General features: G+C 37.8%; 2 protein-coding genes across 2 annotated transcripts in view; both read right to left on the bottom strand.

The window, feature by feature from the left end:
* LOC102799100 (uncharacterized) overlaps nucleotides 1–911 on the bottom strand; it is a 62,455-nt gene extending 61,544 nt beyond the window's left edge. Inside the window, exons 1-2 of the mRNA XM_087838142.1 lie at nucleotides 755–911; nucleotides 396–511 (exon numbers count right to left, since the gene is read on the bottom strand). Coding sequence (XP_087694268.1) covers nucleotides 396–511; nucleotides 755–911 — 273 coding nt within the window. The remainder of the gene's footprint in view (nucleotides 1–395; nucleotides 512–754) is intronic.
* A 4,782-nt stretch (nucleotides 912–5,693) lies between these two features.
* On the bottom strand, nucleotides 5,694–10,365 carry LOC148103573 (uncharacterized). Its single transcript, XM_087838141.1, has 6 exons — nucleotides 10,173–10,365; nucleotides 9,902–10,090; nucleotides 8,835–8,978; nucleotides 7,741–8,742; nucleotides 6,155–6,313; nucleotides 5,694–5,720 (listed from the first exon to the last, which is right to left on the bottom strand). Exons 3-6 carry the CDS (start codon nucleotides 8,835–8,837, stop codon nucleotides 5,694–5,696), a joined length of 1,191 nt encoding a protein of 396 aa, XP_087694267.1. The 5' UTR covers nucleotides 8,838–8,978; nucleotides 9,902–10,090; nucleotides 10,173–10,365.
* Between the last annotated feature and the right edge of the window lie 6,317 nt (nucleotides 10,366–16,682).

Below are 16,682 nucleotides of genomic sequence, written 5' to 3'. Positions count from 1 at the left end.
GGAATAGCTAAATCTACTGTCGTTAATTTTGTTTCAGCTGAACAATAAAAAAATAAGGAAATTTCATGGCATATTTCCTTATTTTTTTTGAAGGGTTTTGGGTTCCTTTGGTTTCCACCATATTTATAGTTGAAATTAATGGGAACCCTGAAACATGTTGATACTGTTGCTTTAGATTTCTCTGTTGTAACGACGGTGGATGATAATACAAGATCCTCTGGTTTGTCTGCTGTGACATAAAAATTGTCAAGTGCAATATTTCATGCCAGCTGCGTGTCAGTTGCTTTATCACGAGTAGGACAGAAATACTTGGTCAAAATACAAACTACACAAATAAATAATAAAGATGCTATCAGTGGAAAATGTCCTCTTCTATGACCTCCTGTCAGTCCAACAGATCCATCCTCCTTCCCTCCATCCTCCTTCCCTCCATCCTCCTTCCCTCCTGCCTCCTTCCCTCCTGCCTCCTTCCCTCCTGCCTCCTTCCCTCCTCCATCCTCTGTGTGTCCTCCTGTCTGACCTGCAGGTGAGAAACAGGTGTGAGGTGTCAGCTGTCAGGTAGGTGATGAGTGAAGAACAGAACAGAATCCATTTCCTCTTCAAACTGCTGTCAGACATTATCTACTGCACTCTGATCACATCACTCAGACCAGCTGCTTTCTACAAAGTCTCATCAACAACATCTTTACAAACAAACATCAACAACCAGGAAGCAGCTTCACCTCTGATCACACACACACTCAACTCTACTCACCTGGAGGATCAACATGAAGGTAGATGATGCTGATGGGGTCACCATCCAGATTAGCTCTCTTCCTGCGATTTGTTTTTATTTCAACACGACACTCGTATGTTCCAGTGTCATTAATTGTCACATTCTTCAGAATCACAGAGAAGTCTCCATCCTTCATCTGTCTGTCCTGCAGATCCACCCGGTCCTTAAAAGATGGATGCTGGTTATCTGGAACAAATTTCTTGCCGCGGTACAAAGAGATATATTCTGTTCCAAGGTCAGCTCTGCTCCACTCTACAACTGTGATAGCGTTGTCCTTGCCTGGAGCTCGACATGTCAGATTGACATCCTGTCCAGACTCAGCTGTGATGGTTTTCTGGTCTGAAAGAGGAAACAACACAGAGCAGAGAGGTTAAAGGTCAAAGTACAAATGTTCACTTCTACAGCAGCCAATGAGAGGAAATAAAGAACTGTGATGTGTGCTTATTGAATATCTCTGCCAGATGTATTGAAATGATCAGTGTTGTGGTCACTATTCAAAAAATGTAATGCATTGCACATTACTTTTCTCATACATAATACATTAACTTCATTTAATTATTCACCAGAGAAAGTAATTTATTATACTACTCATTACATTACTTTCACATAAAATGATCTGAAAAGTATCGCTTCATAATTATGAGTTAACAATATAAGGCTACAGTCTCCACACCATAAAGAAAATAAGCATGTATGTTTCTTTTTTTCTATCTGCTCTTCATGTAATTGTTAACTGCAGAAGAACCTTTGTAAAGCAGGTAATGAAACAACTGTAATGCAATTACTCAGTTTAGTACAGAAAAAGACATTATTGCCTTAGCCGCCTGAAAAACGTATCTGGATGAAAGTCAGATGTTACTTTGGAACACACACACAAACAGAATTGACATAATATCTTAGGTCCTGTTCCGTAATCTAAACCTATTTCTACTCTAAAAATCTTTAAACCAAGACAGAGCCAGGACACAATCTTCTTACTTCCTGTATCTGTCATTACTGCGTGTGTTTTAGCATGGCTTTAGGGTGATTCTTGGTGAACCTTTAACATCCAGCATCATATGAAACCCAGAAGAGAATAAGAATAATAAAACATATTTTCAAAATATCAATTTTCTTTATGTTAATAAAGTATGTTTACAGTTAAGTGATTTTTTTTGTTTTCAATTTGTAAATATTTCTGAATATATTGTATTTTACAGTGTGTACACAATCTATTCATAACATATTTAGACCTCTACACTTTATGGAAACATCGTGTTGGAGATAGATTTTACATGAATCTCGATAGAAAACATAGATTTTACATTTTAAACATCAAAAATGTAAAACTAGAACACAATAACATGAAGAAAAAGATAAAAGGCTATTTGTAACTAGGATTCCGGATGAACATACTGCGAATACACACCCAGCTCACCATTAGAAGCATTTGAAAGTAGAACCGAGAGAGACAGCCAAATCCACCAAAGTGACAACGATATAAACCAGCCATTTGCGTTCTGAGTTGAGTTTTGCTGATTTCACACAAGACTGGAGCAAAATACACACACGGTGGTGCTGAAATAGCTTCAGCCGAAAAACCTGATCAGACTTCTTTGTTTTGCCTTCAGTATGGGTGTCGCTGCCTTTTTAAATCCTAAGACCACAGGGTTAAACCCACAACCAGTGATGCTTCTTCCTGTCGAAACCGCCCGAACTGAAGAGTGAAAGGGCGGGAGGTGACGTTGTGTTTCATGAGGTGTAGTCAGACCGTCACTTATGACGTGTGCACTGTGCAATATAGCTAAGATTAACGCATTATCTACAATGTAAATAGTCATGAAAACAAAGAATAACCATTCAGTGAGAAGATGTGTCTAAACTTTGGCCTGTATATGCTGTCTTTTATTGTCAGTGAAGACAGGATTTTAAAAAAAGGACTTTTCCACTTTTACTTGTGTTCAACACTGGAATTTGGACTTTAGCAGCAAACGATGAAATGTAGGAAATCAACAGGATAAAAAGGAAAGATAAGGCAGTGCCCTCTCGATTCCATAGTAACACCTCAGCAGAGATAATACACAGTTTATCCCCTACACCAGGGGTCGGCAACCTGCGGCTCAGCGTGGCTATAGAAAATAGATACTAAGTATTTAAATGAAGTGGGTTTTATTTGTGTTAGTTCTTTTTAAAACTTGTAATTCTAAATTGAAGGATTATTGTGATCTTGAAATATTACAATAAACGTATATTTTATTATTTTTCGTCGCTCAAAATAAGCGTCACACTCGTGGAAGCCGGTATACCTGCCAAAACGCCGTGCATTTATCCAGACTTTCAGCCCCAGGTAGGCCAATTATGGAGAAATGTAAGAAAAGAAAAATAAAATAAATAAAAAATAGAACATTTAATGATACCCGGGCAGCTTCATTTGCATTTACTTCTGACGAGAGAGGCCTACCAGTACGGCTAATTTGTGGATTGTCGATCTTCGGATCCACACATATATGAGCAGCTATTGTCCACCATGAACTATGTTAAAAACAAACACCGCTAACGCCTCACAGAAGTCATGAAAACAAAGAATAACCATTCAGTGAGAAGATGTGTCTAAACTTTGGCCTGTATATGCTGTCTTTTATTGTCAGTGAAGACAGGATTTTAAAAAAAGGACTTTTCCACTTTTACTTGTGTCCAACACTGGAATTTGGACTTTAGCAGCAAACGATGAAATGTGGGAAATCAACAGGATAAAAAGGAAAGATAAGGCAGTGCCCTCTCGATTCCATAGTAACATCTCAGCAGAGGTATTACACAATTTATCCCCTACACCAGGGGTCGACAACCTGCGGCTCCGGATGCCGCGGCTCCGTGAAATATTGAAATATTAAAATAAATATATTTTAATGTTTTTCATCGCTCAAAATAAGCGTCACACTCGCGGAAGCCGGTATACCTGCCAAAACGCCGTGTACTTATCGAGACTTCCAACCACAGGTAGGCCAATAATGGAGAAATGTAAGAAAAGAAAAATATCTGACGAAAATAGAACATTTAATGATGCCTGGGAATATTCATTTACATTTACTTCTGATGAGAGAGCAGCTTGCAAAAAGATGAAAGTGACTTTGTACAGCACCGATTAGCAGACGCTGTGAGGTTCAGGAGCAGAAGTCCCACTATAAACGTACCACGGCAGACCTGATGATGTTCGCATAAACATGCTTTTCAATATCTCTTAATTGACCACTTTTCACACACGGTTGCTGTACACACATACAGCCGGCTATTGCTTTCCAGCTCACAGCTCGACACACACCAACACAACAGAAGAGAGAGCATGGACTTTAAGCCGCGTGATTACACTGTAAAAAAAAAAAAACGTTGCGAAAACTTAAAAACTCAAGGCAACCCACTGCATTTATGTTTTTAGGTTCTGATGGATAACTTATAATTTCAAGTTTAGGAGCAAAGTTGCTTCAACTAATGTTTTTGTGTTTACAAAATTAATAATTGTGCTTTTTCTTAACTCATATTTTATTGTTTTGGCAACGTATTTTGTAAAGTTCACACAAGGTATTAGTTTTAGTTTTGGCAACGTATTTCCTAAAGTTCACACAAGGTATTAGTTTTAGTTTTGGCAACGTATTTCCTAAAGTTTACACAACATTTTTTTGTTTGTTTTGCCAATCAATTTCCTAAAGTTTAGAAAAAGTATCTTTTATAGTTTCCATGAGGTGCTCCCTGTTGTACCAATGAATGTTTACAGAGTTGACTTTCAAATAACTTTGTGTTCAAACACACCTGCACCACTGACAATGTTGACTTTTGAGATCAGCCATTTTTAACATACTGACAACATTCAGCCACAAATAAAGTCCTTCCAAAAACACAAAAAAGTCAAATTTTTGTAACAAATGTTACTCATTCAACTTAAAGGTGTGATATTGTCTGGCAAAATATTAAACCTATCTTGATATAGTCACTAACAAACAGATTCAAAACATCAGATGGCAGGATGTGAACAACTTCTATCTGGTTTCCATACAGCAAACAACTTTCAAACAAATTTTTCCATCACTTGTCTTTTAATAGTAATGGTATCAACACAAATTTCCTCTGAAGTTCAGTATTGCGCCACATTTGTTATAAAACTAGTACAAATGTACCTAAAACCAGATTATGAAAAATGTTTAAAACAGTTCAAGTTAGAATAAACACTTTTAACATTTTTTAAAAACTTGTTATACATGAAATCTGCAGTCAGTCATGCAAGCTACATTAAGTAAAGTTAGAACAGAAGAGATTGATTCAGAACTTTCTGCACCTTACCGTTTTCTTAAAGCCAGAAATTAACCTTTTTCAGAGCAACTTACCACAAAACCCAAAAACTGGATATTAATAAAATAAACAAATTGCTGCATTCTGTTTGACACAAGTTGCATTTGAGTTGAACATGTTGTCAAATAGGTTAGACTTTGGTTAAGAGCTTGGTTTTGAAGCTTCTAACCCTCTGGGAACAGGTAGATGTCAACTCCATAAAAATGTGTTGCACAGCTTCAAATGTGTACTTGAGTTCTTTGGGAAACTCCATGTTGAGCCCATAAAGTAGGCCAAACAGGTAGGCAAAGGCAGTGGGAAGGTCTGGCAGATCATCAAGAATAATGTCCTCTTCCAAAACAATGGCAGTGTTGACCACTGTGGACTGCGAGTTGGGTCCCACGTAGTCCTCCAGAACAGTGAGGATGCCCACCGTAACACCTCGGGTTGCCCTCTCAACTGGATCTGTATCCTATGCAAAATTAAAAAAAACAGTACATATAAGTCTCTGAAAACCAAAACTGAAGATTGAGTAGATTTGCATGCTCACCAGACATGTTAAGAAGAGTTTGGTCTCGTCGTCGCGAACAAATATCAGTAACCCTTCCAAACTGATGGTTCATCGATGCTGGACTATGTTTGAGACCTAAAACAAGGAAATCAAATAAGACTCAGTCTCATTTATAAACCTACCATTTTGTTTTTAAAACACATTAAGTGTTGTTGCTAAAAATACAGCCTTAAGAAATAAGATGTTGAAATGAGTTATTCCAGATAATTGCTCATGGTTTTGTGGTTTTTTTTTTTTTTTTTAAGTAATTTTGATGTGCAACAAATGTAGCACACTTATTACAACATTTATAACAAAGTGCCATGAGTGGGATGAGAATTGAACTGTCTGTCATGACCTGCCATCTGCCAAACACACAGCGCTGCTTGTTAGCTTATAATCCCATTCAGGACACACTTTTTGAAAACAATTTTTACATCAATTTAGTAAATATTTAATAAAGTATCTTTTGTTACAGTGGGAACTTTAGGTTCCTCATAAACCAGACACAAATACATTTTATATATTACCTGTTCATCAAACTTCTGCAACAGGGAATCCATGTCATTGCGGAAAGCAGCTTTTCTAATTCGATACAGCTTAATCAGTCGAAGTGAGTAAGTGTCGAGGGCAGTCATGAAGGTCCCCATGAGATCCTTGGTGGTAACGCGTGAGAATTCCGCACAAATCTACAAAGCAACAAAAAAAAAAAAATATAGAAGAAAACTTTTAAAAGGTACATTATATAAAAATCACATTGTTTTCAAATTTAGTTAAACAGCTTAATTTCAAAACATTTAGTTAGTCTCAGTTGATCTATTGGTCAGGCCTTGATTGGATTTAGTGGTGGTACAAATTATAACTGACGCATTTAAAAAAAAAGGAAGAAAAATCTGATCGGCAGATTTTACAGTAAGTCTATAGAATACCTAATCAAATGTTGATAAGACAAAATAATGGTTTCAATTGTTACAGGATGCATTGCAGAAAATAAATAAATTGTATTTTAAATTCATTGCAAAAATTTTATTAATTTTATAGTTATGTAAGAATGAAGTAAGAATAACATCCTGTGGTCAAATTTGGATACTTTCATAACACGCAAGTGACTTTCTCAATCCTGTTCTGTGAGTTTCATGGCTGTTGCCTGCTAAGGGTCACCACCAAAAGATTCTAGATGCCCAGTGAAGACAAGTCATTGCGGCGACTGTGGTTCAGGGGGTTGGGAAGCTCATCTGTAACCGGAAGGATGCTGGTTCTATCCCCCAGCTCTCTCTGTCCTGGTCGTTGTGTCCTTGGGCAAGACCCTTTACCCTACCGCTTACTGGTGTTGGCCAGAGGGGCCAATGGCGCGATATGGCAGCGTCGCTTCTGTCAGTCTGCCCCAGGGCAGCTGTGGCAACAACTGTGGTTTCCCTGCACCAATGTGTTAATGTGAGAGTGAGTGAGTAGTGGAATTGTAAAGCGCTTTAGGTGCCCAGAGAAGAGCAAAATAAAAGCAATCCGTTATTATACACAGTAAGTTGACAAGTAAATAGATTTCACTTCAGTAGAGTTGTTGGTAATACCAAAATTAGCTTCATATTTTTAGAGCCAACTATTTTTTTATATTTTACCATTAGCATTGTTAGCTCAACGGTAGCCTTCAACCTTTTCTACAAGATATTGGAGTGATACAAACAGATGCTTCTCAAGGGCACAAGAAATGGAGCTCACGTTCATTTACTCACCCAGACAAGTTTCAAGGCATTTGGAGTTGTTCAGAAGAAATTTTAAAGGTCCTATATCATGTAAAAATCAACTTTTTGGAGCTTTTAAACACATTTTAATGTTATTTCCTTAGATTAAAGACCCTCCAGAGTGGTTTTTGGCTTAATTCAGGCATTTCTTAGTTGTCTCAGTCAATCCTTTCCCCATAACCGTGGCTCAGCTCTCTCCTGCAAAACGACTGACTCGTAACATTGGGATTAAAATTTCTTTCTAACAACTCCAAATGCCTTGAAATTTGTCTGGGTGAATAAATGAATGTTTTCCATTCTAGAAATAAGACCACACTGAAAAAAAACAAACAAAAAAAACGGAAGTTTTCCTTTAAATATTTAAGAGATTATCTTACCTGTTCTTTCAAGAAGAGAGCTGGCCATCTGAGCTGCATTTCCTTGACCAAGGGCTGCATCTCCACAACTTCTTTCCTCCTGAGAGAGAATGTGATGTCCATCTTTTGGGTGATGAGTGCCATGTTCTTATCCCTCTTCTTCATTTCATCTTCCAAAATGCATCTTTCATTTTCAAGAGACTCATCATTGTAGTTTTCTGGGACATCAGGGATAAAGTTGACTTCACCTCGCTTTGGTTTCTTTAAGGAAAATCTATTTGAGCCACTGTCATCTTCTTCCCCTCTTCTTTTTCGATTGACTGCAACTTCACTACATCCAGCTTGACTTAGCTTGGAACGGTAGTTGCCAAGCTTGAACTTAATGCTTGTTGCCCAACCATCATATCCTGTGCCATTGCCAGGCTCTTTGAGGCAGGGATGTTTGGAAACTAGCTCCTGTGCAACAGATGTTATTTCATTCTTGTCAGGGTAGGCTTTGATTGCAAACATTTCTTGTGCCAGCTTGTCTAGAATTTCCATCTTGACGTCTCTTGTTACACTTAAATTTGCCCCTGCTTTCTCATATACCTCATTGCCCTTGCGAAGTTTTAACGCTACATCATAGGAAAAGGTTGGGATAGGAAATGGATTTGGCCACTGTGAAGTGCTACGCATGTAGGTCTGGGTTGATGAGGATGGGCTGAAAGAAGATGCTGAACTCACACTGGCTGTATCAATAGATGAGATAGCGCTGTGATCAGATGGAGTCTGTGGTGGCGAGGCTGATGCATTTTCCTCCCAAATGAGGTGCAACACTGCCTGTCCAGCAGGTAGCTCATTAATATCCATCAGGTTGCAAAGTGCGTTCCCAAAATCTGGGTCTTCATATTGTATTGCAAAGTCACCTTCAAGTCCAAGCTTTGCTTGTAGTTTATCTTGAAGCTGCTTCACAGATTCTGGAACAGTGGACAGTTGGATTTTTCTGATAAGTTTTGGACTGACGTGGACTCGCAGTAACAGTGCCTGTGAAGACAAACCAAAAAAAAAGGGCGCAAGTCTAAATAATTAACGAATTCAAAGTAATCAACTGAAAACTATTTAAGAATAATACATACCATCACTTTCAATGCAGGAGGCACGTAACAGGTGTCACCATCAGTTGTCCAGCTACGCAGTATTCAGCTAAAGGGTGGTAATCATTCAAATCTTCTGGGTCAAGTATTTCCAGATCTTTGTAGCTGCTGTCAAGCTGATATGATCTGTAATGTTCCATAAACCAAGAGGAGAGCTTTGTAGCAACAAATGACACTTTCCCAGAGTCAGTTATTTATTGCAGTTATTTTATGAATTTTTCGAGATGTTCCTAAAGGGTTGCATATTTCAAAGTCGTCAAAATACAAAGCTAAACTAATGCAAGTATCTTGCAATCCTAAAAGCTTGTTGTTTTTGAAATACTGCCCATCTCTAAATGATCTGTAACCTTCACTAATTTCTTTATCAAATGCTAACTTTTCAAAGAAACTTTTCTCTTTCAATAAGTTCTCCAAGACCTGGTTTACTGAGACATAAACAAATGTATTTCTAGTTCTCGCTTTGTAGGTGTACTCTTTAGGCTCAATTACATGAAAATTATTCTTGAAATAAATAGTTCTCTTGTAATCAGTAGATAATGCACCTTTTGGTTCTGTTGAGATAATTAATGGGTTGGTTTTGAAAAGTGCATCATTTATATTTTTAATTACATTATCATCTGCCTCAATGTTCTGTTCAGCAAGCACCTCTTTGATTCTTTGAAATGAAAATTTTAAAATGTCACTAATTTCCTCAATAATTCCTTGCAAAGCACTTTTAGAAACATGTAACAATATTTGCATGCATGGAAAAAGTCTAGCTATTTTATGTTCAAGACATTGGTAATCTACAAACTCATTGTCCTCTTTATCACTTGCTGCTACACCTGAACCACTTGATAATGTCTCTGTATCTTTTGAGTTTTTGTGCTTTCTGCTTGTGTGTGACGTAAGGGTTGATAAATTGTTGGTAACATAGTCACATTTTTGGAAAGGACAGGATACAGTCTGATGGTTTTTTAAGTGCCTTAAAATATGTGAAATAAATGTATGCTGTGAACAGTTTTCATTAAATTCACAAAAATCACAAAAAAAATGTTGAGATCTCTTGCCTTTTCTTAGCCCTGTTGTGTGATCTGCTGAGGTGAGACTTCAATGCCCCTCGTGTCCTAAACGAACAGACGCAGTCACTGTAAACACAGGGCAAATGAAATCCTCTTCTATGTTGTAGCTGGTGATGTCTTAAGAGTACTTCTTGGCTTGAACAGACAAAAGAGCAGAACTGGCACTGCATACAAAAACTATAATGAGAAGAGAGGAGAGGACAGTGTCAACAATTCAAAAGAAACCTGAATTAATCTCAAATTACCAAAGTTACATTACCTGATTATGTGTTTGGGGGCAGGGGGAGGCACTCCTGTTCTGATTCCTCTCCTTACCAACTCTTCGTCAGTCCCTCACAAATCAGGACAAGCAGTGGTCTGGAGTTGGCTTTTAATTCTCTAAATAAATAAAAAATAGCAGTTAGTTTTAAAATAAAGTACCAGCTTCCTGACATTACTTAAGAATTTTTTTCTCCTGTCCTAATTGTTTTCACTAAAGTGAGCTGATTCTGCCTTGTAAAATGCCATGTAAAACAGTGTAAAACAAATAATTTACAAGATATACATTACATCAAATGTTTAATTTATTAAATGTTTAATTTATTATTAACAAATTGTATTCTACATGGAATATGTCTGTGAAGGTTCTCAGTCATCCAGGTCATCGTAGTCAAAGGAGCTTGCAAAGAAAAGCGTCTGGACTTCTTAGTCCTGGACCTTAGAACTGAAGAAGCTTCTCGGATGAGAGGTGAAACGTCTTCAAGTAACTTAAAGAAGCCCAGACGCTTTTCTTTGCAAGCTCCTTTGACTACATGGAATGCACCAACAGTGTACTGGGATGTATTATGTATGCCAAGGATACTTTTGTGTGATTGGTTTTACAACTTAGAATGACAAATATTTGGATAAAACTCCTGAAGCATCTGTTTAAATTATCAGTGCATTTATTAATGATGCTCCATAAATAAACCAAAACAATGTTTTGTGCATAACAAAAAGCTCACAATTGTGCAGTCAAAATGTAAACTAAAAGATGCTGAGCATAATAACAAAGACAGATTTCGCAGCTGCTCTGTTTCCAAGTTCTACTGCGTGACTGACAGCCTGGAGTTTGAAATCCTCTTTGTCACCATGTCTCTTACAGGTGGCATTTATGGTCCTTATACACATAATACGGTAATATTACGTTGAAGCAGAGTAGTATCACTCTGCGAGGCTCCTCAGTAGCCGTAATAATCCAACAATCAATCAAGCAGTGCAGCTTTATAGCTTAGCAAAGTTGTACCAAAACATTTTTGACAGATTTTTTTAAAGCTGTGTACCACATAAAATTGGTTCGCGGTCAGTAAGCACAACCAGAATTCATACATAAGGCGCACGGATTTTAGGCCGTGCTTCAAGGCGTTAGCCCGGTTAGCTCGTTAGAGCCGCCCAGCTCCACGCACGCGGTGATCCGCAGCAACTAGTTAACGGAGATTTGCCCCGTTAATGCAGTTATGGCATTAACTTTACGCTGACAGCACTAAAATAGTAACCTTCAAATGTTTTCTTTTTACCGACCAGCTCCTCTTTGATAGCTGCCGTGTCCATCTTGTTGCCTGCAGGTGAAGCGATGGGGGAGGGGGAGTTGTGTCAGTGAAGGAGAGAGCCGAGGCGGAGTAACGTTGCGTAGAGACAAAAGTGGACGAAAGAGAGGCAAACTTGCGGCTCCACAAGTATAATTATAATGTAACATAGACTATATCGATATAAACGATATTGTTACATCTCATATCTCGTATAAAAATATATCAATATATTTAGAAACTCGATATGTCGCCCGGTCCTAATCACTTGTTCATCAGTTTTGTTCCAGCTTCATTACTGGATGCATAGTTCTAATGCAAAGTTATTTTTAAATAGCAGCGGGGGGTGGGGGTGGTTGCCGCCTATTTTGTTTCGTTGGGTGGTATGGCGGCCACAGACTGCACTTCATGAAATACACATAGGGGGTGTCGCGGAGGCTTGTCAGATATGAGCGCGCCTCTTTAGTAGCGATGTTTGTCGGATTTTCATTGTTTTGTGACATGGCACGTAGTTTGTGACATGGAATCTTAAATGATATAGTAAACACATACCCGTAAGCCACAAGGCTTCTTAGCCTAGAAAGTAATGCTATGCTAAGTTTCAGAAAAATACAAAGAACATCAGTTGTGATATTTCTAAAAGACAAATTGAGACTGTTCAAACATATACTGTCTGATATAATAAAAGAAACATTACTTGCCTTTAGAAAGTTGAGATGACCGATCTATCCAGCTCCTGATATAAAAAGCCTCACGTTCTCATTAAGGCAGACGGCCAGGTGGCTTTCAGTCCTTGCAAAAGCGCAAAGTAGACCCCGTAGTATCCAAAAATATGAGATGCGCATGCGTGCTCAGGCACAGAAAGGCGCCAACAGCTTCAACTTATGTAAAACTTGAATTCATTCATTTTGCCAGCAATAAATTTCATCTGAGACCAACTTTTGCTCCAAAACGTTAAAGGATTAGTTGAAACCCTTAATTTATTTGAGTTTATGGGGCAACTCAACTTTTATTGTTGAATTGTGAAAGAAATAACTGTAAGCTCAACAATTGCAAGTTTGATTTTTTACAGTGTAGGGATGCCACTCAGCTGGGTCCGCCTCCACTGCAGCGGCACGGCAGGCCACGCCCCGCCACACACATTAACCAGGTATAATAAATTTTTACGCAGATATTTGTTTTTCATTGATAAGTGTCATAGTGCTCCTTTTATAATAATAATAATAATAATAATAATAATAATAATAATAATAATAATAATAATAATAATTTAGGTTAAGGCTCCGCTACACGCTCTGAAACCCTATAGGCGATATAAGGATGACAGCTCACGAGATTTTATGTTCGCTACGAGGATAATTTAAGTTCAGCTTTTTTATTCATTTGAAGGAGACCTTCCACACGGCGGGGTTTTTTTTGTTTTTTTTTGTTATATTTTTTTAAGAGTTCAAAATGTTCAAATCATTACATAGATAGAATGTAATAGAATGTAATTTTGTCTGTAGCGCTTCATGGATTTCATAAGCAACACACTATTTGTATTTGTTTATACAAAGCGTACGAGAGAGGGGGGCGGGGGTATATACAGTGCTAGATGTCAAAAAGCATGTGCGGCTCCCAGTGTTTTCCGTGGAAACCGGAGTGGTTCCAAAACCAAATGGCTCTTCGGGTGCTAAAGGTTGCCAACACCTGCCCTATACACCTCTTCGTTACAATCAGCTTTCACATCCAAACATCGAAAAACACAGGAAGCCAGACGGTACATTTTACCTAAAAAGTAAACTTTTAAGCACTGCCCTCTGGTGACAAAATGTGCAATTACACAAACCAATGATATCAACATATTAAAGTAAAGAAAACACAAAGATAACAAACAAAGTAGCACAAACATCCATCCATCCATTCGCTTCCGCTTATCCTTTTCAGCGCTGTACAGGTGGCCAGTCTGTCACAGGGCTAACACACAGAGACAGACAACCATTTGCACTCACATTCACTCCCACATTCACACCTATGGGCAATTTGGATTAATCAATTAACCTATCCCCACAAACTGCATGTCTTTGGAATAATATCACATTATTTAGTAACGGTGTTGCGGTAACATGGAGAGATATTAAGATATTTAAGACCTCTTTTTCACACCTTATATATGTATATGGATATATGTATTTAACATGTTTCGCTTCTGCGTATTCATTATATGATGGCTTGAGAATACAATGTGATGTAGGTTGTTGGTAGAGTTTTTTCCAATCTACTTAGTTTGAAAGATTAAGCTATACTTTAATTTTGCAACATGAATGCTTAAAGCTTAAAGGCCGTACAAAGGAAGATATTTGCATCTATAACACAGTGGATTAGAAAGAAACAAGGCAGAAAGCGGCAATATTAACAAAATCATATTAAAACAGTTAAATTCCATCACTGGTTGTTAGAGTGCGATTATATGTCAGGGGTTGTGCCACATCCTGCTCCACCTCTATTCAATCCTCTGTTTTAACAAGAAAGCATAATGAATCAGAGGCGGTGATAGCTTCTGAATCAACCTCTTTTGTTGAAATTTAATTAAAATGTCAGGAAAATGTATATCGCATTTTCCCCACTATAAGGCACACTTAAAATCCTTTAATTTCTTCAAAAATCAACAGTGCACCTTATGTATGAATTCTGGTTGTGCTTACTGGCCTCGAACTGATTTTATGTGATACATGATGCTTCAAATCTGTCTAAAAATTTTTTAGCACGACTTTGGTAAGCTACGAAGCCACACTGCTTGATGGATTGTCGGAGCATTACGGCTACCATTTTCAGGAGCTTTGGAGAGTAATCTGGGTCCAAAACTCCGTCCGTTTCAGGTCGCAAAGTCAAACGGCATCACTGAGAGTTAAAAAGGGTCTAAAGTCTTTTATCTTTATTAAAATCATCAGTGTTGCCGCTTTACCAAGTGTAACAATTAAGTTTAACATCCAGGCATCCATGAAAACCGAATTTATTAAATTTAACAGAGTTAGAAGTTAGCAGGAAGTTAGCTCGCTAGTTTCCACCTAAACATGATATATCATGTTCTGACTGAGAGATTTCCGAAAAAATTAAAATGTACAGCTCTGCTACCACTTCCAACATAAATGAAGACAGAAAACTAAACAGCAGTGACCTTTTTAGGGTTACTGAAGTTGGACTAGCTGGTATATAATGATGCTGTACGTGATCGTTAGCGACACAGCTATGTTAGCATAACATAAACACAGTGAAGCTGGAGGATAAACGCTAACTTTTTCCTCTCAATAAAAGTTAACATGAGGGTTTCCGATATTTATGGACAAATGCAATTGCATGGCAGGATGCTGTAAATGGACCAAACTTCAGTCAGGAGAACAACCCCATGCATGTAAATGTTGCTGAACTGCAGAGCTCCTTCAGTGACAGACTGCTGCATCCTCGATGCATGAAGGAGCGTTTCTGCAGGTCCTTCCTCCCTGCAGCTGTCAGACTGTACAATCAGAACTGCTCACAACAAACATAGATGTTTACATCTTCACTGTAACTGCAATAATTTAATCAACCAATTCACACTACAACCTAGTTTGCCTTTTATGTATTTTTATTTAATTTAATAACTGCACAGTACTCTCTGTTTATAGTAAACATTGTCCTTGATGTAAATATGTAAGACAAATTGTGTATGTTTCTGTTCTGTGTTCTGTGTCCTGTTTGTTTGTATATTTGTCTTTCTGGCTGCTGTTACAACCAAATTTCCCCTTGTGGGACAATTAAAGGATTATTCTATTCTATTCTATTGTATCTACGATGTTAGTTACTAATATACTGCAACAACATAGGAATAGAGCAGCTGCGAGAGAATTCAGCATTAATGAATCAATGGTACAGATGTGGAGGAAGCAAGAAGATTGAGTTGAGTAAAGTTCAACTTATTTGACTGTTTTGTTTCTCTTAATGCGCTTTATAGTCTGGTGCGCCTAATGGTCCTGAAAAATATGGTATATAGTAGAGATGGCACGATACCACTTTTTTTATGTCCGATACCGATACCGATATCATAAATTTGGATATCTGCTGATACCGATATGAATCCAATATAATGTTTTTTAATCAATAAAACTGTTTTTTTACTATCTTGCTGCATTTTGTATAAGTTCATACTCAAGTTTAAATAAACAAAACACTAAAGCTATTCTGTTACCTGTATGTAAAAAATACACTGCACCCAAAATATTTCATAGATCAGCAACACTGATCAATCTAATAAAGTTAAACCTACTCCATCCTCCCTATTCTGGTATTTTAAAGAGTACTTAGCAGAAATATTAAGCAACCTAACTAATAGGGTTGCAAACTCCCAGCAAAAATAAATAAATAAGGAACCACCCTCCACCTCATGATGCTTAATCGACGTAATCAACTTTAATTTGATGCAGTGTGGGAAAAAAATGCACTGAAATAAATTATTTTTCAAGAATAATTAAATAGATTCAACATCTTTCTTCAACAGAACTGCAGACTGCACAGATGGTATCCTCCCAAAGGAAAAAGTATTATAGCTTACTAGGGTATATTAGACTTAACAGTTACTATATACAGTAATGGACTTCTATATATTTTACATAGGATTAAAACTTTGGGTGTAACATTCAGATAATTATTTATTAAAAGCTCGACATTTTAAATGAGAATAAGAAAGAAAAGTATGTCTTTGTGCCCCCTTTCCCTGTTCATGCCCTATCGGCCCCCCTGGCTAAACTTTGCTAGCTCCGCCCCTGCACAGTTACCAGCCGTCAGCTGCATAGAAAAAGATCCTGGTGTAGAAAGTAATATTAAATAAATTCTAACAACAGCTTATCAAGCTTAATAGTGCTGCTGTTGTTCAGCCGCTGGTTTCCTCTTTCTGGTGCAAAGTGGGCCAAAAACAAACAAGAGAGACGGACTCACGACAGAAAAGCCGATCAGCTGATCATTGATCAGTTTCATGATTGAAGTAGCAGCAGGAGAGAGAGAGAGAGGCAGTCGCTCTATATATCGGTTGTTAAGCTTAACGTGGGAATGCTTTACAAACATTCAGAGATGAACTTACACACTTGCTTTACTTCTCTCTGGGATAACTTCCTCGGAGATGAAATGCTGAGAGGCTACAAATACACACAGCTGCACTATCACATGACGCACACTGCTCCGACGTGCTACGGTTATGAGCCGAGTTATGCCGT

This window comes from Neolamprologus brichardi, chromosome 3 (assembly GCF_056152115.1).
Source record: "Neolamprologus brichardi isolate AB-2024 chromosome 3, ASM5615211v1, whole genome shotgun sequence".
NCBI classification, from domain to species: domain Eukaryota; kingdom Metazoa; phylum Chordata; class Actinopteri; order Cichliformes; family Cichlidae; genus Neolamprologus; species Neolamprologus brichardi.
Note: the sequence above shows the minus strand (reverse complement) of the source record. Positions and strands in the feature narration are given on the sequence as shown.

Bases quoted from the DNA above. Each gene is read 5' to 3' on its own strand.
- LOC148103573 (XM_087838141.1), bottom strand. The intron at 6,314-7,740 runs GTAAGATAATCT...GTTGCTTTGTAG, and splicing joins CTCTCTTCTTGAAAGAACAG to ATTTGTGCGGAATTCTCACG. The intron at 5,721-6,154 runs GTAATATATAAA...TCCTTGTTTTAG, and splicing joins TGCAGAAGTTTGATGAACAG to GTCTCAAACATAGTCCAGCA.